The sequence below is a fragment of a genome, unplaced genomic scaffold (assembly GCF_019419815.1).
Source record: "Pyrus x bretschneideri cultivar Hongxiangsu unplaced genomic scaffold, Pyrus_bretschneideri_v1 Contig5, whole genome shotgun sequence".
Classification (NCBI taxonomy): domain Eukaryota; kingdom Viridiplantae; phylum Streptophyta; class Magnoliopsida; order Rosales; family Rosaceae; genus Pyrus; species Pyrus x bretschneideri.
The window spans coordinates 11601501-11623942 of NW_025999787.1; the positions used below are offsets into that span (position 1 = coordinate 11601501).

General features: G+C 38.7%; 2 protein-coding genes, 1 long non-coding RNA gene and 1 pseudogene across 6 annotated transcripts; all 4 read left to right on the forward strand.

Annotated features, from left to right (window-relative positions):
- Positions 1-4709: 4709 nt before the first annotated feature.
- LOC125470267 lies at positions 4710-5028 on the forward strand. The gene is made up of 2 exons (XR_007252545.1): positions 4710-4784; positions 4856-5028. It is a non-coding gene; the product is annotated as an uncharacterized LOC125470267 (long non-coding RNA).
- A 2598-nt stretch (positions 5029-7626) lies between these two features.
- LOC103965249 (receptor-like protein 3) lies at positions 7627-9864 on the forward strand. The gene has a single exon (XM_018651556.2). It carries the CDS (start codon positions 7627-7629, stop codon positions 9820-9822), a length of 2196 nt encoding a protein of 731 aa, XP_018507072.2. The 3' UTR covers positions 9823-9864.
- Positions 9865-14442: 4578 nt separating this feature from the next.
- On the forward strand, positions 14443-17406 carry LOC103965264 (plasma membrane ATPase 2). 4 transcript variants are annotated; one of them, XM_048569106.1, is made up of 5 exons: positions 14446-14781; positions 15233-15349; positions 15450-15614; positions 15882-16120; positions 17179-17406. In XM_048569106.1, exons 3-5 carry the CDS (start codon positions 15494-15496, stop codon positions 17179-17181), a joined length of 363 nt encoding a protein of 120 aa, XP_048425063.1. In that variant the 5' UTR covers positions 14446-14781; positions 15233-15349; positions 15450-15493; the 3' UTR covers positions 17182-17406. The 4 variants fall into 4 exon arrangements, with proteins under 4 accessions (XP_048425064.1, XP_048425063.1, XP_009376574.2 ...); XM_009378299.2 differs by having other exon boundaries at positions 15233-15310; XM_048569107.1 differs by lacking the exon at positions 15233-15349 and having other exon boundaries at positions 14443-14781; positions 17182-17406.
- A 123-nt stretch (positions 17407-17529) lies between these two features.
- Positions 17530-21387, forward strand: LOC108868429 (annotated as a pseudogene).
- Positions 21388-22442: the final 1055 nt, after the last annotated feature.

Sequence of the window (22442 nt, forward strand, 5' to 3'; positions counted from 1 at the left end):
TTCAGTGCCGCAATTGACGTCGTTGGGAAATTATGTCTTGTTTGGTCCACGAGATGTGAAGGTGTATCAACACCTCAAGATCTTAGGGACGCCAACAATGGAGGGACGGCGATTGCAGTCAGTCTATGTAATGTCAGCAGAAACTGCATACATAGACAAGACAAGGAAGAACGAGACAGCAGATTTATGGCACATGAGATTGGGACACGTTAGCTATCACAAGCTAAATGTGATGATGAAGAAGTCAATGCTTAAGGGGCTACCTCAGCTTGACGTGAGAACAGACACGGTTTGTGCAGGATGCCAGTATGGTAAAGCACATCAACTACCATACGAAGAGTCGAAGTTTAAAGCGAAAGAGGCGTTGGAGTTGGTTCATTCTGATGTGTTCGGGCCCGTCAAGCAACCATCGATAAGTGGGATGCGGTACATGGTGATGTTCATTGATGACTTCTCGAGGTATGTGTGGGTTTTCTTTATGAAAAATAAATCTGAAACATTTTCAAAATTTAAAGAGTTAAAGGAGACAATTGAAGAAGCAGTAGGAAAGAAGATCCGTTGCATACGCACAGATAATGGAGGAGAATATACCTCGAATGAGTTTTCCCAGTATCTACAAGAATGTAGAATACGTCACCAGTTCACCTGTGCCAATACGCGACAACAGAATGGCGTAGCGAAAAGAAAGAACCGGCATCTTGCAGAAATATGTCGAAGTATGCTCCATGCCAAGAATGTACCAGGAAGGTTTTGGGCCGAAGCAATGAGAACTGCAGCTTATGTGATCAACAGGCTTCCTCAACCCAGGTTAGAATTTGTCTCACCCTTTGAGAAACTGTGGGATATGAAACCTACAGTTAGTTACTTTCGAGTCTTTGGCTGTGTGTGCTACGTATTTGTTCCAAGTCATTTACGTAGCAAGTTTGACAAGAAGGCAGTCCGATGTATCTTTGTGGGATACGACAGCCAAAGAAAAGGGTGGAAATGTTGTGATCCTACGAATGGAAGGTGTTACACATCACGAGATGTGGTGTTTGATGAAGCATCTTCTTGGTGGTCCTCAGAAAAGGAGGCGTTGCCTGATTCAAGAGAGATAGAAGATAAGTTGCAACAAAAGATGGGGGAGCAAATTGTTCGAATCCAGTCGAGACCAGATGAGTCTGATGATTCGCTTGATGGTGATGATGTTGAGCAAGTAGTGCCCCAAAACCCTTGCCAAGCTGACATATATCAACAACCAGAAGAAGATAGACCTAGTGAAGTGGAAGTATCAACTCCACAATCACAACTAAGGAGGTCAACAAGAATCCGGAGGCAAAATCCGAGATACGTCAACGCAGTCATAGAAGAAGAAGCAGTTGGACCTGAGTGCTTCAAAGTTGGGAGAAGAGGTCACTACAACAAAGCTAAATCAAGCTTGGAATCCAATGCCAAAGCGAAGAGATGTGAAACCCATATCATGCAAATGGGTATGCAAGAAAAAGCTTCGTCGTCAACTCGGCATGAAGAAAAGAATGAGTTGGTGTTGAGGGGGAGTGTTAAAAGAGACCAACCCTAGCCCATTCTACACAAATCCAGAAAATTCTAGCACCAAAGTCGGTGCATCATGCAGGCATATCAATATGCTAGATAATTCTAGCATTATCTTAGTAAGTCGGTGGGTGTGTGTATAATAATATGCTAGACGTTTCTAGCCATGATTAAGCATGATTGTTTGTAATAAGAATGTACTAGAAACTAGGAAAACATAAGGCCAATTAGGAAAGCATGTCGGTGGATGTGCATGATCATTAGCTAGAAAGATCTAGCTACTTGTACAATTGTGTGGCTGCCATACAAAGCCCAATGGCGGTGGGCAATTGTAGTCGGCAAAACCACACCTATAAATAGGTGTGTGTGCATGTGTTGCAATGTAACAAAGTAACAAACCAAGCAAGCTTGTAAGCAAGCAAGCAAGTGAGAGTGAGAAGAAAGAATAGTCTTGTAAGAGTGTGAGTGTTCTAGAGTTTGTCTCTAGAAAGTGAGTGAGTGTCATAGCTTCTCAAGAGTGTCTTTGATAGTTTGTGTTGTAATATTTTGTTTGTGTAATACAAGTAATTTGTTTACTTGTATTGTCTCTCCAACACTTGTGCTAGAGTTGTGTACTCTAAATTTTTTCCCAACAGATTCACCATCTGTGCATCATAAGCAGGAACTTCCATTTGGAAGTGGCCGGCTCCTTCAATCAGGTGTGTTTCAACACGACCGGCTGCAGATTTTAGCTTGTTCTTTAACTGTTTCACGCTAGTGAACCCATCCTGTGTCCCATTACAAAAAGTTTGGGTTTTGAGGATTGTAGTACGGATTTGTGGTGTCTTCCGAAAAGGATTGGGGCAAGCATGCCGAAGGGATACCCCAGACTAACATAGCCCACAACTTGTTCAATCTGATCTACAGCAGAGCTTGCAATCGGGGCACCTACACCATAACATAGGGAAATTATAAAACATATGAGGAAATTATGTTTACCCCCTCGAATGATCATAAAGATCCTAGATCATGTCTACAACAATTATGTGCGGTTCATACCAGAAAGATCCTAGATCATGCTTCATAGTTTACCACAAGATTATTTGCAGAAAAAAAAAAAAAAAAAACTTCCCCGGCAACATTCCAGACCAAATATCCAACCTCACAGAGTTGGAGAGATTAGAACTCAACAGCAACCGTCTGTCAGGTGAAATCCCATCATCACTATCAAGTCTCCATTTCTTGTCTGCGTTTACTGTTGCATACAATAATCTTGAAGGATCAATACCAGCCGGCACTCAGCTCTAAGGCTTCAGTGCCTCTGCATTCGAAGGGAATCCAAAACTTTGTGGCACCCCCCTTCCAAACCAGTGCTTATCAAGTAATGGCAATGATGCAGATGAGAATGAGAACAACCAGGATTTAGACGACGATGAGGATCAAAGTCTATGGGTTGGGTTATCCGTTGTGCTTGGTTTCATTGTAGGGTTCTTGGGATTCTGTTGCCCTTTGCTTCTCAAGAGGACGTGGAGACTGTTGACAATATCCAAAGGTTGTTAGAGTTGTTACCAAAATTAGTTAGTTAAATAGCTTAGGCTGCAAGTTAGTCATGATGGTTATATAAACTGTATTCTCATAGTTGTAAAGATTAATTCAGTATCAATGTAATCAATTACTTTCTCTTTCTCTTTTATTCTCTTTCTGCATTTCTGTGCTTCTCTACACTACTATTAATATGGTATCAGAGCCACCAAGGCTCACGCTATGGATCTTGGTGGTCGATTCCTCTTCTATCTTTCTTCATTACTTTCTTTCGTTTCCGCGTATTTCCTTATTCGTAATACAAGAGCTCTTTCTTCCTTTTTTTCTATGTAAACTTCTCTGAGATTTCGCATAGGTTTTCTTTGATTTCATCTGGGTTTCACTGCAAATTTTGCTTCCCATCCAACTCCGCCGCCGGGGTCTTCTGCTTCAGCCACGGCTCATGCCCTGCTCCTCAGGAGGAATCATAACCAGAACTGGTTGCGCATTGAAACCAGGATGAGGCAGCCTGCGACGGATCTCACGACCTTCCTGGCATAGAGCACATGGATGGCAGAAATAAATCGATGGATATTTACCTTGTCTTCTAAACGATGCCGCCGCCGTCAATCCCGACGAAATGACATGGAAAGGTGTAGTCTCCAACGGCGTATTGTGACAGTGGTGGAAGCTTCACGTCCAACTCCTCCATCTTTGCCACCAACGATAGGCACACCACCGAAAACAACCTCTTTGCAGATTTTGGCTCTTCTTTCTTGAGAACTCATTTGATGGATTCGGATCGAGCTTCCAAAACCCAGTTGGGAATGATCACATTTTCGTCTTTCTTGAACCCAAATTCCATCTCTCTGTTGATTCCGTATCAACCCCGTTGCCATTTTTGCGTCTCCGGGCTTCAACAACTGCGAACAGAGAGGGAGAGAAAAGGATAAGGAAGTGTCTGCAAGTGATTCGGAGTAAGGACAGTGTGTTCTGGGTTTCAAGGTTCAAGTTCTCAGGTTTTATCTTAGATTACTATTTTTTTTTCCAGCATATCAACTGTTTGTGATAACGTCTCAGTGAGAATTTTCTTGGGAATTTTGGAAGTGTCAAGGCCGATAGCCGTATACTTCAGATTTGTGCACTCGAAAAAGGGCGATTGCCAAGAGTGTGTTGAATGCATTTTGTTTCCTCCATAAGGCCGATAGCCGGAGTGAAAAGTTCTGTCTCAGATATTGTGTGTTATTCCTTAAAGGCCGATAGCCGGAGTAACGTTCTTGAAAAATTTTGTTTGTTGTTATTGTGTGCAACTCCATTAAGGCCGATTGCCGGAGTGCAGTTCTTGTTCCCTTTCTTCATTGAAGGCTGATTGCCGAAGAAGGTTGTGTTTCTTGATTTCTGTGATTGTAAGAAGTTGATTGCTGGATAGTCTGCTTCAATCTCAAACTGGGCAATCCCAGTTGAGATTGAGGGGGGATGTTGACAATATCCAAAGGTTGTTAGAGTTGTTACCAAAATTAGTTAGTTAAATAGCTTAGACTGCAAGTTAGTCATGATGGCTATATAAACTGTATTCTCATAGTTGTAAAGATTAATTCAGTATCAATGTAATCAATTACTTTCTCTCTCTCTTTTATTCTCTTTCTGCATTTCTGTGCTTCTCTACACTACTGTTAATAGAGACATGTATATTTCCAATTCCTGGACAATGTTCAATTCAAGCTCTATCTGATGTGGAGAAGGCTTAGAAGAAGGTATGACTCTTTTTGCGTTTTCTTTTTTGATTTGGTTTGTGATGTTTAATTCTTGTCCTTGTTCTAAACAGGAAATGGTGAATTTTTCATGGTCCCTGACAACTTCCAAACCACCTCTCTCTTTAGTGTTCCAGTTAAAGCTCCCTGCCCAGAAGAATAAATATTTTTGTGTACGAATTGAGCTAGAAATTCTCTGGTGCAAAATAACTATTAAAGAGTAAGTTCTAAACCACATGTTTAACCATAAAAATATTTACTTTTCTTCTAATTACTACCTCAATCAGCGCTCTCTCTCTCTCTCTCTCTCTCTCTCTCTCTCTCTCTTTAAGAAAGAAAGCAAAGCAAAACCATCCACACATCGCACCCTTCTTCCTATCTCTCCCTTGCTACCCCTCATTTTCAACCCATAATCATGAATTAGATCTCGGAATATTGGACTCTATCTTGACACAAGACCCAACGCTCACAGCCCATTGCTGAACCAGCTTGTCATAAAAGTTGGGCGAAGTGTGGAACAATTCATGTTGGAACAAGGCTGTTTTACACATCCCCTTTGCCCTCCCCTCCTCCTGTATGTTTTTTGACCTTAATTTCAGTTGTGGTTGTGGATGTTGTTGGTCTTGATGAATTGATTGTGCGCAACACTCTCAAATCTAGTTTTGGTTCAGGTGCTCTTTTCAGTTCGGGGCAATCTTTTTCTTCCCAGATGATGCGGCAGCCGTGGAGGCTTGCTTTTTGTTGTTTGAGATTAAAGTTTTTTCCTGTTGTTTTTTATTGTTGCCTACAGGCCTAAGTATGTGCAGGCCTCCCCTTATGTTATGAGTGTAGCTCTCATTTTGCTTAAGCCTGTCTACTCTACTATGTCTTACTTTGTTTATCTAGTGTTTTGTGTTTGTTTGGACTTAGACCCATCTATCACAAATTGTAATATTCCCTTTCATTAATAAAATTTTATTTTTGATTAAAAAAAATTAAAAAAAAAACACCACAAAAATGTTTAGGTCACATAACACATCAAACTATTCGGCAAAATCTCCTTGATTTTCGTAAGTTTTGAAATCATGTTGGTTGAGAACAAATTTGAAACTAATAAAAAGGGTCCTGATTGAATTGGGACTACTCATCAAAAATTCAAAATCTGTGAATACGTAGAATCATTGAGAAGGGTTCATATTTTTTTTTTTTTTCTGAAAGTTAAAAGAAAAAATGATAAAATAAAATAAAAAATAAAAATAAAAAACTACCGTGAGTTGGGTTTTGTCTTCTTCTAGTTTGCATGGGTTGAAAACTTGAAGTTGTTGAACGAATCCCAACAAGAGCAGAAGCCGAAAATTGCCGAGCTCCAACTTTTGCAAGAAAAGGCGGTTCAGGAAATGGGTGGCAATGGCACCTTAATCCTGCAAATTGACCACTGTTGGAAACATGAAAACAATCTGGATATCCGGAGAAACGCAAAGGAAAACGGTTCACGATTTTTATTTTTTTCATCAAACAATGAAGTTTAAATTGCAATTATCTTGTTAACGTACGTAGCATGGCACATTCTGGAAGAAATATGTTGCTACACCAACGTAACCGTTTCTTCTGTTAAATATTTTGGCAAACAAATCTCTTGATTTACAATTTGATGATGTCTCGAGGTACTGAAGAAGTTGAGGTTATACCATGTCTCTCCTCTTATCAGTGTATGACTTATTCTCAACGCGCCTCTCATGTGTGGTAAATTTTCAAGTCTAACACGTGAACAACATAACCGGGTGACGTGAAGCACATGCGACCATTTAACTTCACACGTGGGACAATCGGCTCTGATACCATGAAGAAGTTGAGGTCCCTTCATAAAACCAATTAAAAATATGAGGAATAACCTAACTTACTTATAAGCTCTTACAAGATCCCGCTGCCATCAATGTGAAACTATTCTCAACATGCCGTTTTTCCTATTCTGCGTTAGTGTAACTATAACATATTATAAAGCATCTTACCCAGCAAAAAAGATAAACAAATGCTCCATCAATTTACTTTGATCATGACTTAAGTAAACCCATTGAGTCCAATCTGGCAAGCGAAGAAAAAACAACTTAGGTAAGTGGCATGTGATGTCAGTGCAATTTCAAAGCATTCTCCATATTTTATTATTATAGATTTGAAATTTCAAAGCCTAGACAGAGAAAAAAAATATAATCATGAAATAAGTCAATGGATGATAGGTCTACATCATGTTATATTACATAATTATTACGGGTAACTGTATCATTTCTTTTTATAAGAACGATATTTAAATTTTAAAAAGGAAAAATCGAGCAAGTAACATTCTCTTTCATGTAAGAGTACTTACACGTTGTTAAATCATGGACAATTCACTAAATTAATTCATTAATGAGCCTCTCACTTCTAGTTCTTATACTTAACTACACAACTCTCCTATTTAATTGAATTTCCTTAACTTGATTGCATAAAAAAAATTGTCAAAGTGATTAAAAATGCTTCTACTTCACACTCAAAGGGCTTTTAAAATTTTTATCAAACAAAATGTTTCAAGACAAAAATGTTCTTAGCTCTTCCAAAAGCACAAGCGAAAAGTCAATGTAGACATTCTATTACGTTGCTGCCAACCCATGCTTAGACACCCTCCATTGTCAATGACGTCCCATTTCACTCAAGTCTCTATTTAGCGCAGACTGAGAAATTCAAACACCGAGCACAAGAATACAAACCATTACCTAATTACCTTCTTCCCTTTGTTAATTTCTACCTCCTTTGGTTCAAACAAAGGAGTGTATATATACCCCCGAAACGACGTGAGCAATATAACTCCGGTACAGCCATAGCGAAAAACGCCATGCCGGAACCTAGTCATATAATGCCTTATGGAGTCCCTTTCCTGTTTTTTGTGTTCTGTGCTTTCGTTTCTACAAACCATGCTTGCAACAAGGCAGATCACAACTCTCTTTTGTCATCTTTCAATATGTCCTCTTCTCGTTTAAATTGGTCTTCCAGTGATTGTTGTCACTGGGAAGGCATCGCTTGTGATGCCGATGGTAGGGTAACACATGTTTTGTTGCCCTCTAAACGGCTCCAAGGAGGCGTTTCTTGTTCTCTTGGAAACCTCACACATCTTTCGCACCTCAATCTCTCCCACAATCTGCTTTCCGGTCCTCTTGAAGCTGGACTATTGTTGTCCTTGAGTCGCCTTGAAATTCTTGATTTGAGCTATAACCTTCTCTCTGGAGAAGTACCATTGCTTCTATCATCTAGTTACATTCAAATAGTGGATTTGTCGAACAATCAATTCAATGGAACAATTCCATCTTCATTGCTCCAGCATGCCTGGAGTTTGAGCAGCTTGAATGTCAGTAAAAATCATTTTACTGGCAAATTACCTTCCTCCATTTGTCTTCGTTCCTCTTCGGTCAGAGTCTTGGATTTCTCCCACAACGATTTCAATGGCTCAATTCCTCTCGGACTAGGAAACTGTTTGAAATTGGAAATCTTTCGCGCAGGCTTTAATACTCTCTCTGGGACTCTTCCTAGTGATCTCTTCAAAGCCCAAGCGCTTCACGAAATTTCGTTACCTTCCAATCAGCTTTTCGGTCACATTAGTGACAACGTTGTCAATCTCACAAGTCTCACAATCCTAGAGATTTACTTCAATCATTTGAGTGGCGCACTTCCTCTCCATATCGGGAAGCTCTCCAAATTAAAAATCATGCTCCTTCATTTCAACAATCTTGAAGGTCCTCTGCCCCCATCTTTGATGAATTGCACAAACCTTATTGAACTCAATCTTGAATCCAACCATTTAGATGGAAATATCTCGGAGCTAGATTTTTCCAAACTTGATCAACTTATCAAGCTTGATCTTGGGAGCAATTACTTCTCCGGTGTCATGCCAAAAAGCCTTTATTCATGCAAGTTTCTGAAAGCAGTTCGCCTGAGCGGTAATTATCTAGAGGGACAAATACAGCCCGAGATTGTTTCGTTGAAATACCTATCCTTCCTCGCACTTGGTAGCAACAGACTCACCAATGTCACCGGCGCTCTGCATATATTGATGCGTTTCAAAAGTCTCAGGGTGGTCATGCTTCCACATAATTTTATAGGTGAAGAACTGCCGGATGGTGATGCTATGATTGGTTCTGGGTTTCAAAATCTCCGCCTTTTTGGCTTATCGGACTGCCAACTTAAAGGTCATATTCCGGTGTGGATGTCAAAGCTCAAGAAACTCGAAGCCCTTGATTTGTCTTCCAACAGACTCACAGGCTCAATACCTCCTTGGTTGGGAAGTCTTCCCAGTCTTTTCTTCATAAGCTTGAACAACAACTCACTTTCTGGGGGACTTCCAAAGGAGCTTTTCTCACTACAAGCTCTTGTATCCGAGAAGCCTGCCGCTCAAACAGATAGTGGTGATGTCGAGCTACCTATCAACACGCAGCGAACAAATGCATCTGTCACAGCTCTGCAGTACAACTATTTGTCCAAATTGCCGCGAGCAATTTACATCCGGAATAACAGTCTAAGTGGCAACATTCCCGTTGAGATAGGCCAGTTGCAAAACCTTCACGAGCTGGATCTCAGCGTCAACAACATCGTTGGCAGCATTCCGGACCAGGTATCTAACCTCACAAACTTGGAGAGACTAGACCTCTCAAGAAACCATCTGTCGGGCGGAATCCCAGCTTCACTATCAAGTCTTCATTTCTTGGCTTCACTTAGTGTTGCATACAATAACCTCCAAGGACAAGTACCGTTAGGCACTCAGATCCAAGGCTTCGATGCCACTGCCTTTGAGGGCAACCCGGGACTTTGCGGTTCCCCGCTTCCAAACAAATGCCAGCAGAACACAAGTGATAATGCAACCAAGAACATGGAAGATGTGCATGGCAATGGGAATGAAATTCCATGGTTTTATATTTCAGTGGCTCTTGGTTTCATTGTAGGATTTTGGGGAGTTTGTGGCTCTTTAGCTTTGATCACGTCGTGGCGATATGCGTATTTCCAGTTCCTCTCCGATGTTAAAGATCGCTTCATATGTTGATCAGTGTAATTTTTCAGTGAGAAATAAAGGACTTATTAACCACATTGCTGCTGCATACAAACAATCTAACAACTGAGTAAAAAAGAAAGGGAATTAACATTAAGGGGTTAAACATGCATCCAACTTTCCTAACTAAATTCATACGCAAATGTCTTCGAATTTCGTCAGGATAGAATACCGAAATAGTCACTTGAAAATTCACTTGCAGGCTGCCGTTTAATTTGTCAAGAATTTAAGCATTCTTGGTGATCGAGTTTTCCGTAATCTACCTTATAATTATTTATAATTCTCCGTTGAATAAATAGTTGCCTTTTCTTACAAATATTAATAAGAAAGGGGTGTGCTATCCACATATCCTATTTTACTTCTCACACACATCTTGATAATTTCTGTTCGTTGATCTTCTTCAATTCATTTGATCCGACGGCCGAAAATTAAAAAAGTATGTGAGAAGTAAAATAGAATGTGTGGATATCACATCTCATAAAAAATTGGATTAAAAAGAAAACGGGAGGGCATACATAAAAAATTAAATTCGCATTAGAAATCATATTCAAACACTTTGAAAAATAGCCAGATGTTGAAAGTGATATCTGAAGTTGCTACTTGATATACAAGTTGTTGACCATTTTATATTAGTAGTAGGGCACGTTACTTGCTCTTGCACAAAAACTTCAAGTCTCGCTCTTCTCCTTTCCTAAGACAAGAACCGAAAAAATTAAACTGTCTCAAAATTTATTTTCCCTCACCTTTATGTAGCGTTAAAGAAAGTCATTTTTTCTCTCTCTTTTTGTAATTTTTAAAAATCTAATCTCGTAAAGAACTTGTAGCTCAAATGATTAAGAATATTTACCGTTGCACTCAAAGTTTTACATGTGAGTCTCTGTTGCTCGCATCCAAAAAGGAAAAAGGAAAATTGTAATCTAAATGCATTTAGGCACTTTAAAAGTCATTGTTAGAAGTCAAACCAACCCGTTTTTCAAAGAAAATTTAATCAAAATGCAAAATATTTAATTCCCTGACAAGTGACTCTTTGAAGTCTATTGTTTGTTGTTTACTACTAAAGTCAAATCAAACCAATCAAAACCTCCTCAAATCCATTAGATTTAACACATAAAGATTCTTTACGCGACCGTGAAGGTATTGGAAAATTGCAGACAAAACCATAAAATTATATAATATTGGTCCACAAGAATATTTACTGTTTCACTCAAAGTCCTAAGTTTGGTTCTCCCTTTATTGCTTGCACCCAAAAAGGAAAAAAAAAAATTGTAATCTAAATGCCTGTGGGCACTTGAAAAGTCATTGTAAGAAGTCAAACCAACACATTTTACAAAGAAAAATTTAATCAACATGCAAAATTATTTAATTCCCTGTAGGTGACTTTGTGAAGTATTTTGTTTGTTGTTTACTACTGAAGTCAAATCAAACGAAACAAAACCTCTTCAAATCCATGGATTAACACATAAAAGAATCTTTACGCGACCTTGAAGATATTGGGAAATTGCAGACAAATATTATATATTGATCCATTGAAAAGCTTGCAAGTTGCAACTTAACAATGTTCATATGCTTCCAGAAGATGTATATACTGCACAAAACGGTGCTTACTTTAGTCTAGAGAACCACCCCGGGCGCCGCCCTGAGGGGGGGATGGTACTGTGCAATTTTGCCTCAATTTCTTTTTATTTGTGAGTTTGCCAATGGGCTGATTGGGTTCGGATTTCGCTTTATTTACAAAATTACCATCGCCTCTTCATTGTTCGTTTGGTGATGCGAGACGAGCATTTATCATTCATAGTCAAAATTTAACATCTAATTTCATAAATGTCATTTTTTATAAAAAATTTCAAATATAGCAGAACATTCATGTGAATAGATCTAGATACCCTCCAAATTCAAAACCTAACACTTGAATAGATCTCCTTGGCAATTTTGTTCAAAGTGCGAGGCCGTTAGCGAAATTGGTAATATCAAACTTGTGCAAGTTTGTTGGAGTGAAAATTCATGGAGACCTTATTGATCAATTTCTGAAAGATCAAGTGAATGATCGAACATACCAATATGGCGGATATATGCAGATTCGTTGTCGATTTCCTCACACACTATTCTCTAACCTTGTAGCTCCATCCACGTTCACCTTAACCTAACCCTCTCTAGGAGTCTCTACCGATGCTGCAACAGTTGCCGCAACGACGGCGAGCGAGGGACAGTTGCCATACATTCCTGTAACCATGCAATAGCCCGCTGAACAACATCAAGTGGGTGACTGATCTTGCCTTTTCACACACTAGAATTTCTCTCCGGCCAAACAACCCAAAGAATCATGCAAACTGAATTAAAATTCTTTGATTTATGTTTATTTGGTTTTAATTTTGAGGGTTTAATTCATTGAATTTAGTTTTGTTTATTTGGTTTTAATTTTAAAGGTATTTAAGTCTATTTAAGTGAATTTTGTGATATTTTTGAAAGATTTTATAAAATATGACATTTATGAAATTTGGTATTAAATTTTGACAAAAACTCTCCACAAACTAATACACAATCCATAGATCCAAAAAAATCATCCACTTAAACCGATTAATCAAGAATCAACTACCCACATAAAAACACCCCCTTTAATTTATAACCAGCATGCTTAATCCAATAAAAATTGCAGAAACATATTCTAAAAGAGCATAAAAATTCAAAAATATTATACCTGCAGAAGAACCCACCAACAAAATCCTGTCAGCTGATAGATTCTCAGAAATAGTGGGTTATGTATGTTAAAAGCTTAATAACTTAAAAATTAAATGTTTTCACCATTTGCATAAAAACACGTGATGGACCAACCATATTCTCGTCATAACTAAAAATTTCTCCTACACTTGGACTTGGGATAGTTTTCTAAAACCTTGTTTTTCTAAACATAATAATCGTGGTAATATTGGAGAGATTAAATTTGTAGATAAAATTTATAAATGAAAATGTTATGTTACCAATAGAAATAAGCACGTTTATCAACGTTTAAGTAATAAATTCAATCATCAATTTATATGTCATTTAGTTTACATAATTTTGTCTCCCTAGCATTACCCATAATTCCTCGCTGTAAAACTCATAAATTTTGGGACCATACGTATAAATATGAAAACTAAGCCATTAATATTAAACCAGTTAATTCAAAGAATACATGTATATTGCCACTACAATCTAGTAGTATTCTTATTTACTTGCAAGTGAGAGGTCTTAGTTTCGATTATTCCTAAAGGCAAATTTGAACCACATTATTCTTAATTCATTATAAGCATACACGTGAAGTTGGTCGTGATCTACTATAGACACATGTTTAAGCATACATGATGAGCTAATAAAAGATGTATGATCATGCCATAATAATGTTCACAAAACACATAAATCATAATGTCTTCAATATATAAAATAACACAATATTTCACAAAAAACCTTTCGGAAATCATTTATCTTGTTTATAAGTTGAACCTAAAAGCCCACTCACTAATAAGTTTTCAGGTCGTAACTGTATTGCTCTGTCTAATCTCGGAATAAGTTGCATCTATATGAAACCACTATACTAATCATTAATAATAATAAAAAAATACCACCATCAATTTTTTCAAATTCGAGAGTCACAAAACTCTCATTTGTTTGGCAGCTCGGACTGTAATGACTGTTTTAGTTGGATAAGATAACTTCTACATCGAATAGTACTGACTAAATTAATCAGACGTTTGATGTAGAATCGGACTAAAAACGAAAAACAATGTCCATACTAGTTTTAAGAAAAAAAATTGTAAATAAAATGAAAAAAAGAAAGGAAAAAAATTGATAGAATAATCTGAAAAGGGGCATTGCCCTTTCTTTGTAGTTAATCTTCTGCAAACAATCAGTTGTCATTGATCTTCTTCACTCAACCCAGAAAAGTTATGGTGTGGATTCATGGCAAATCGAAGCACTATGAAGGTGCGGAATCAAGCGCAGCCGACGGTGAGATCCAACTCCAGATTCTGGCGAAAGAGGAACTTGCAGGTCGTTGGGTTTCATATCCTGTCAAGGAAATTGATTAATTGAATTTACATCGTGGTGGGCCGTTGCAACCACAGAAATTCAGCCAAGAAAGTTCATCTTCCAACCCTAATTAATTTCACAGAATTTAAATTTTGTCCAACTTTAAGTAATTTCACAGAATTTAAATTTTGGGGTTCAAAACCTTAATTTTGAAAGGAAATGTAACTTCACCAAAAATTTAGAGCTGAACAGAAAGAAGAAGAAGAAGAAATCTTGACGGAGATGACGGCTGATCGACGGCAACGGGCATGAGTCATGTGCACGATGCGAGAGAGAGGGATGCAACGGGAGAGAGCGGGAAAACACATCGTGGTTTTTTTACCTGACTAATAATACATAGGTTTTCAGTTCGACAATTTAGCAGGTATATACCATATAAGGATATGAGCCCAATTTAATTAATCTGAGTACTATTTAGTGCAAAACTACATCAAACATTTGTGTCTGTATTATTTATCTTATCCGGTTCGCTATAAAGTTTGCCAAACGAGGCCTCAACATGCTCACCACCAAGTTTGGGTTGTCCTGATATGGTGCGTTGAAACCATCTCACGAATGTAACCCACCACCCCATAATTATTTCTTCGTTTCTATTCTCTCGTTCAAGGGCATTTTTGGTTTAGAATGTGTTTGTTTGGGCTCACTAGCTCTCATTGGACTCGATAGAATTAATTGTTAGTGTAATCTTGTGTTTGTTTGACATAAGAATTATGTTTAATGGGATTAAGTCGGACTCGCTCCGACTAACCCCTTCCTTAGAAGTTCTTACCGAGAACCCTCCAATATCACCGGATTGCTAAGACCATCTACGAGACAGTTGCTCCCTCATCCTGTTCGTGCTCGTTCTACTCCGTCATCCTCGTCCTGCTCCCTCATCCTTGTTCTCGTCTGGTAAATTCTGAATCCGACGATCAATTTCTTCAATTTTGTTTTGCTGATCGTAATAATTATTGGGTTTTGATCGATTGCGTTGTTTTATGCTCGAAATCTCTGGAAATTTTGAATTTCTAGCACAAAAATTAGGTGCGTTTTTGTGGGTTTGTGTTTTGTGATTGGGTGCGTTTGTGTTCTGTGATTGGGTAGTTTTTGAATTGATTGCTGCCCAATGTATCTGCTGTTTTTCCTTATGTGATCTAATTGCTAAGTTTTTGGAAGTCGATTGCAATTTTTTCTTCGTTCCCTGCTCATAAAAATCACCATTTTATGGCCTTTTAACAATCTTCTGAGCATGCAAAAGCATCCCTTTCTGATCTATAACCCATTAGCCTTTTTTTTTTGGGTGATATTTTTTATTGCTGTGTCAACTGAATTTCTGATATTTCTGTCATTGATTTATCTCCAGCAAGTACTGGAGAAAACAAAAGAGTCCCTGGACACCATGGCAGTCCGTTGGTTTATTGCCATTATTTGATCCTCCCAGGCACGACAGTGCAAAGCTTCATTTCCCCTTAAAAACTGTGTATTACACCATGGCTACATATAGTCCCTCCTATTTTTCTCCTGCCTGGGGAATTTCGATGCTTTACTCATTCAGTATAATTTGTGTTCCTGTTGTGCAGGGGATCAGGTTGCCATTGGCAAGGAAACTGGAAAGAGGCTTGGTATGGGAACAAACATGTACCCATCTTCCGCATTGCTTGGCCAAGACAAGGATGCAGCCATAGCTTCCCTCCCTGTGGACGAGTTGATTGAGAAGGCTGATGGATTTGCTGGAGTATTTCCTGGTGGGTTCTACCGGAGTTTCGTTGTCCTTTCCGCTTTCTAATTAAACATGCAAGCTCTTTAATGAGAAGTTATAAACCTCACATTTCTTGGTAGTAGTTTGCATTTCCAAATTCATTGTTATTGGTTTAAATTCAGCCTAGATTCATGGGCATGTTGCTCTGCCTACTTGTTTGGCGACACTATCACAATTGTCCACTTTTTATTTAGATTTTTTTTGTTTCATTTTTATTTTGATATTGATCTAACACGTCTTTTTAATATTATAGAACACAAATATGAAATTGTAAAGAGGCTGCAAGAGAGGAAGAACATCTGTGGAATGACTGGGAATGGTGTCAATTACGCTCCTGCTTTGAAAAAAGCAGATATTGGTATAGCTGTAGCTGATGCTACTGATGCTGCAAGAGGTGCTTCAGATGTTGTTCTCACTGAACCAGGGCTAAGTGTGATCATAAGTGCAGTACTGACAAGCAGAGCCATATTCCAGAGGATGAAGAACTATACTGTAAGTTAAATTTATGTATTGAGTGGAGCTGTAGATGGTCTGTAGATGTTTTGTTAATCTTCTCGGGCCATTCTAATTCTTTTGTTCTATTTGGGTGATAAATCAATCGGAAATTCCCTGATTGATTTTTATCCTGGGTGGTATTTTTAATTTGATTCTTGAGTCTTGACATACATACACAAATTCCTTTGTTGTTAATATTTGACATGAGTACACTGGGTTTGGTTGTTGAGTTCATATTTTCTCAGATGTTTCATTCCCATCAATGAATTATAGTTTATCATGTGTACTCTGGGTTTTGGCTGTTAATATTTGACATGAGTACTCTGGGTTTTGTTGGCTGAAATGTGCTTTAAAATCATAGTTTATGACTTTGGTATCGAGCCTTCACTTGCTGCTAGCTAAAATGTTTGATTAACCTGAATGAAGTTACCATCTTATCATCCTAGTTTCAAGTGCTTCTACTGTTCTAGTTGTAAACTCAAACTTATGGTGATATTGGATTGCATCCTTAACCTTTTTCAAGTGCCTCTACTGTTCTAGTTGTAAACCTGTGAGGTCATATGAAAAGCTATCTGCTTTGTGACTTCCACTCATCTTGCATCCCCTTCCCACTTATCTTGACTTCTAAATTTCATCTTGATTTTCAATCTTTTACATTACAAAATCAGTCAACTACACCGGTTTATATGGTTTAAAGCTGGGTGATGGTAATACATAAACCTAAGGTACTCGTATAAATTTACAAATGAATTACAAGAAGAAAGATAGCTTTTATCAACTACAATATAATAACAACTAATGTTCTCCATCATCCACACAGGTTTACATAAATGTCATCTTGCATTTATGTAAACCTATAAACCTGAGGTTTATTTTTATTTTTGAATGATTTGTATTTGTTTCTTGGTGCATTGATATTCATGAGATGAGGATGGTGATTATTTTTATTCTTGTTTATTTCTTACTCTTCAGCTGCCATTTGATTTCACCGAAGCTTATAGTTTATCGCTTTGGTTCAGTTCTATCATCTTAATTGTGCTATCTCCTTTTCACAGTAGTAGGGAGAGATTTGCAAGCAGGGATTGAAGACTGCAATTTCGGGGCAGTGTTATAGAACAATTTCAGAGATGCTTCTAAGTACTGACAACCAAACCGAAGGCTGTGGCTGACTAGTGAGCGACTACAATCTCACCCATTTTACCTTAGCTGGTTTAGTGTCATCCAAAATACATCACTATTACAATTTACAAAGTTGATTTCAATAAAGACTAACAATTGGGACATCTTCGAGTGAGTAATTTGGTTTTTGTATTTTTATTGAGTCTCACTCTCATCCAATATTATTAATTTTAATAATATCTTTAATAAAAAAGCAATTAATAGAATAATAATGTAGTCCTAGTCTGAGCAAACACCAAAATGGTGACAGTATTGTTTTCATTATCCTGCTTCTTAGTCTAACATTGCATCAGACGCTGCCTTAACCTATTCCAACTTAGTTTATTCTAAGTCAGTCCAGCTTAGTTCCTGAAGTTAGTTCAATCCGAGACAGTTCGATACAACAAACGCATCATTAGGGCATGTTTGTTACACCTCCTTAGGAGGGATTGGCTTGGACTACCTGAAGTAGGACTATAATCCTACGTTTGGTAGGTTGTGGGACTAAAATAAATGGGACTCGCCTCGACTATGATTCCCTGCGCGCTTCGCTAAAGCTCTCAGCCTAATCCCAAGCTTTCGCTTGGTATTAGCAAGGACTAGAAGAAGGAAACTAGGCTGACATCCAATCCCCACTTTTGCTTGCTAAACCCCCTAGTCCCTCCACGTTCCGTCTTCTTCTGCGTAGCCGTCGGCGGTGACCCACCTTCATCTTTTGTGCGACCAAGATTGGGTATCGTCGAGGGAGGACGACGACGAGCTCGAAGAAGAAGAGTCACCACCTTCATCTTTTGTGCGACCAAGATTGGGTATCGTCGAGGGAGGATGACGACGAGCTCGAAGAAGAAGAAATCGTCGACGACCAAGATTTGGTGTCGTCGAAGGCATCGAAAGGAATAGCGCTGCAGTCGCACACTCTAGAGCATTCTTGGACCTTCTGGAGTTCTGGGTTAATTTTGTTTGGTTGGTAGGAAAACTTATGGATTGGTGTTGCAGGGTGGAATTCAGGGTTTAATTTTGATGTTAATTTCTTTCATTTCCTTTTTTTTTTTTTTTGGTTTAATTTTGAGTTCTGGGTTAATTTTGTTAGGGCCTCAAAGTCTTATTCTCGAAGGAATATACAGTGTGTGGTCTTTGTCATAACCGGCATGCTTTGCTCATCTCCATTTTCTAGTGTTTTACACTGCCCATCATCGTTTCTAGTTCTGGATTTAGTTTTGATGTTAAATTTCTTTAATTTTTTTTTTTGGGTTTAATTTTGTTTGTTTGGGTTTAATTTTATTTATTTTGGGTTTAATTCTAGAGTTATGGACCTTTTGATATCATATCGATTGCAATCCTAAAAATTGGAAACGATGAATTTGGATCAATGTGGTGTTGCATTTCTTTCTTAATTTCCTGTTCTCCTATTAACAAAAAAATTGGCTCAATGTTTTAGTCCGATGCTTAGTGCGGCACTGCACCAAACACTTGACTATTTTTATCCTATTTAGTCTAAGCCAAGCCAGTTTAACTTAGTCCTGAAATTAGTCCAGTTCACAAGTAGTCTGGTGCAACAAACGCACCCTAGGCTTAGTAGGAGTCAGAGCTAGGTTTAGTCTAAACAAAACAAAACAATGCAGTGCGTTACATATAACAAACTTGTGAGCAATCAAATATACAGACATGGCACTTCCAATTTCTTATGGCCTCCTCTTCATATTTTTCGTCTCAAGTTGCATTTCCACAACCCCTGTATGCCGAAAAATTGATCAACACTCTCTTCGGTCTTCATTTGATATTGACTCTTCTAGTTTAAACTGGTCTTCCAACGATTGTTGCCGACGGGAGGGCATCACTTGTGGTATGTTTGGTAGGGTAACTCATTTGTTGTAGCCCTCCAAATGTATCAAGGGATGCATTTCCCGCTCTATTGGAAACCTCACACATCTTTCGCATCTCAACCTCTCCCACAATATGCTTTCCGGTCCTCTTGAGGCTCAAATTTTTTTGTCCTTGACTCACCTTCAGATCCTTGATTTGAGCGAAAACCATTTATTTGGAAAACTACCATTACCTCTATCATCAAGTTATATCCGGACGGTGGATTTGTCCAGCAATCAGTTTAACGGAACAATTCCATCTTCATTCCTCCAGCATGCCTGGAATTTGAGCAGTCTGAATGTCAGCAATAATCATTTTACTGGCCAAATACCATCCTCCATTTGTTTTCTTTCCTGTTCGCTTTGAGTCTTGGATTTCTCCTGCAATATTTTCAGTGGCTCAATTCCTCTAGGACTATTGGAGGTCTTTTGTGCTCGCGACAACACTCTCTCAGAGTTCCATCCTGCTGATATCTACAATGCTCAGGCCTTCAAGAAATTTCATTATCTACTAATAGCCTTTTCGGACCCATCGGTGAGAATGTTGGGAAGCTCTCCAAATTAAAGCTCATGCACCTTCATTACAACAATCTAGAAGGCCTCTGCCCCCATCTTTGATGAACTGCACAAACCTTGTTGAAATAAACCTGGGATTCAACCATTTTAGTGGGAATATCACTGCGCTCAATTTCTCTAAACTTACTCAACTTAGTAAACTAGATTTTATAAATAATGCACTCACTGGTATCTTGCCAATAAACCTTTACTCGTGCAAGTCCCTCAAAGCACTTCGACTGGCTACAAATGATTTCGAGGGACAAATCCAATCTGAGATTCTTCAATTGAAAAACTTGACCTTCCCCTCGCTTGTTCGTAACAAACTCACCAATGTCACGGGGGCAATGAAGATATTTACAGGTTTCAAAAGTCTTAGGGTGCTCCTTCTTTCAGAAAATTTTCGAGGTGAAGAAATGCCAGATGGGGATATAACTGTTGATTTCAGGTTACAAAATCTGTGTTTTCAATTTATATAGCTGTCATATGACAGGTCAAATACCTGTATGGATTTCAGAGTTCAGGAAACTGGAAGTCCTGGATTTGTCTTTTAACAGACTCACTACTGGCACAATACCTGGTTGGTTTGGGACTCTTTTGAGTCTTTTCTTTTTGTTGTTGAGTGACAACTTGATTTCAGGTGAATTTCAAGGGGAGCTTTGCAGACTACAAGCGTTAGTATCACAAAAGGCTGCGAATCAAACAGGCCATTGTTCACTTGAGTTGCCCATCCACTTCAAACGCGGTAATAATGCAACTATGCTGTCTTCACAGTGCAAGTATGTAGCAACATGCCAAGAGTAACCTCCCTCAGGAACAACAATTTAAGTGGCAGCATACCCTTTGAGATTGGCCAATTGCAATTTCTTCAATAACTGGATCTAAGCATCAACAACTTCTCCGACAACATTCCAGACCAAATTTCCAGCCTCACAGAGTTGGAGAGATTAGAACTCAACAGTAACCGTCTGTTAGGTGAAATCCCATCATCACTATCAAGTCTCCATTTCTTGTCTACGTTTACTGTTGCATACAATAATCTTGAAGGATCAATACCAGCTGGCACTCAGCTCCAAGGCTTCAATGCGTCTGCATTCAAAGGGAATCCAAAACTTTGCGGCACCCCACTTCCAAACCAGTGCTTGTCAAGTAATGACAATGATGCAGATGAGAATGAGAACAACCAGGATTTGGACGATGATGAGGATCAAAGTCTATGGGTTGGGTTATCCGTTGTAGGGTTCTTGAGATTCTGTTGCCCTTTGCTTCTCAAGAGGACGTGGAGATATGCATATTTCCAATTCCTGGACAATGTTCAATTCAAGCTCTATCTGATGTAGAGAAGGCTTAGAAGAAGGTATGACTCTTTTTGCGTTTTCTTTTTCGATTTGGTTTGTGATGTTTAATTCTTGTCCTTGTTCTTAACAGGAAACTGGATATTGGAGCTGAGAGTACAAATTGTTCAGAATATGCAAGCAAAGGTGAATCTTTCATGGTCCCTGACAACTTTCAAACCACCTCTCTCTTTAGTGTTCCAGTTAAATCTCCCAGCCCAGAAGACGAATAAACATTTTTGTGTACGAAGTGAGCCAGAAATTCTCTGGTGCAAAATAACTATTAAAGAGTAAGTAAAAAATATTTACTTTTCTTCTAATGACTACCTCAATCAGCTCTCTCTCTCTCTCTCTCTCTCTCTCTCTTTAAGAAAGAAAGCAAAGCAAAACCATCCGCACATCGCACCCTTCTTTCCTACCTCTCCCTTGCTACCCCTCATTTTTTCCAACCCATAATCATGAATTAGATCTCGGAATATTGGACTCTATCTTGACACAAGACCCAACGCTCACAGCCCATTGCTGAACTAGATTTCCAAAAAAATTGGGCAAAGTGTGGAACGATTCATGTTGGAACAACGGTGTTTTACACATCCCGTTTTCCCTCCCGCTCCTCCTGTATGTTTTTTGACCTTCCTTTCAGGTGTGGTTGTGGATGTTGTTGTTCTTGATGAATTGATTGTGCGCAACACTTTCAAATCTAGTTTTGGTTCGGGTGCACTTTTCAATTTGTGGCAATCTCTTCCTTCGCGGATGATGTGGCGGTGGTTGAGGCTTGCTTTTTGCCGCTTGAGATTAAGGTTTGGGAAATTTTATTTGAACCCAAATATTATCTCGCAACACCCAACTTAAAAGTTTTGCCTCATGACTTCCTATTTTACCCTAAAAAGTAAATAGACAAAGAAACCCACTGAGCACGTTAGCAGAAACTGCCGTCGACCTTTTATCCTCACTCGTCGTTGTTCAGTTTTTCTGAGAAACCTCCATAGGGATGGATCTTGTTCTGAGTATTTTATTTTCTTCAAGAACTAATAAGTAAGCTCGCCGATTGTTGCTTGGGAGATAGAGAGAGAGAATTGTGGATTAAGCTAGTTTTTTATTATGGGGTTGATGTTTTTCTTGAGATTTTGGGTTTGATGATGGAGGAGAGTGAAAAAATAGAGAATTTGGGTGGGGGTGGCAATGGTGAATTTGAGTAAGCACCATACCTTTTTCTATTAGGGTTTATGGTTACAACGAGAGACCAAAATTGAAAGAGAAGGAGTGGTAACCCACCACTCGACGGTGGCTGACGAGGAGAAGGTGGAGGCTACTATCGTTTGCAACATCATAGCCACTCTCTTTTCTCTTACGAATCTAATGCAACTCTGGTAACATTCCTCCTATTCCAGCAACCAAACTCCACAATCC

Bases quoted from the DNA above. Each gene is read 5' to 3' on its own strand.
- LOC103965249 (XM_018651556.2), top strand. From the start codon at position 7,627: ATGCCGGAACCTAGTCATATAATGCCTTATGGAGTCCCTTTCCTGTTT.
- LOC103965264 (XM_048569107.1), top strand. From the start codon at position 15,494: ATGGGAACAAACATGTACCCATCTTCCGCATTGCTTGGCCAAGACAAG. The intron at 15,615-15,881 runs GTGGGTTCTACC...TTAATATTATAG, and splicing joins ATTTGCTGGAGTATTTCCTG to AACACAAATATGAAATTGTA.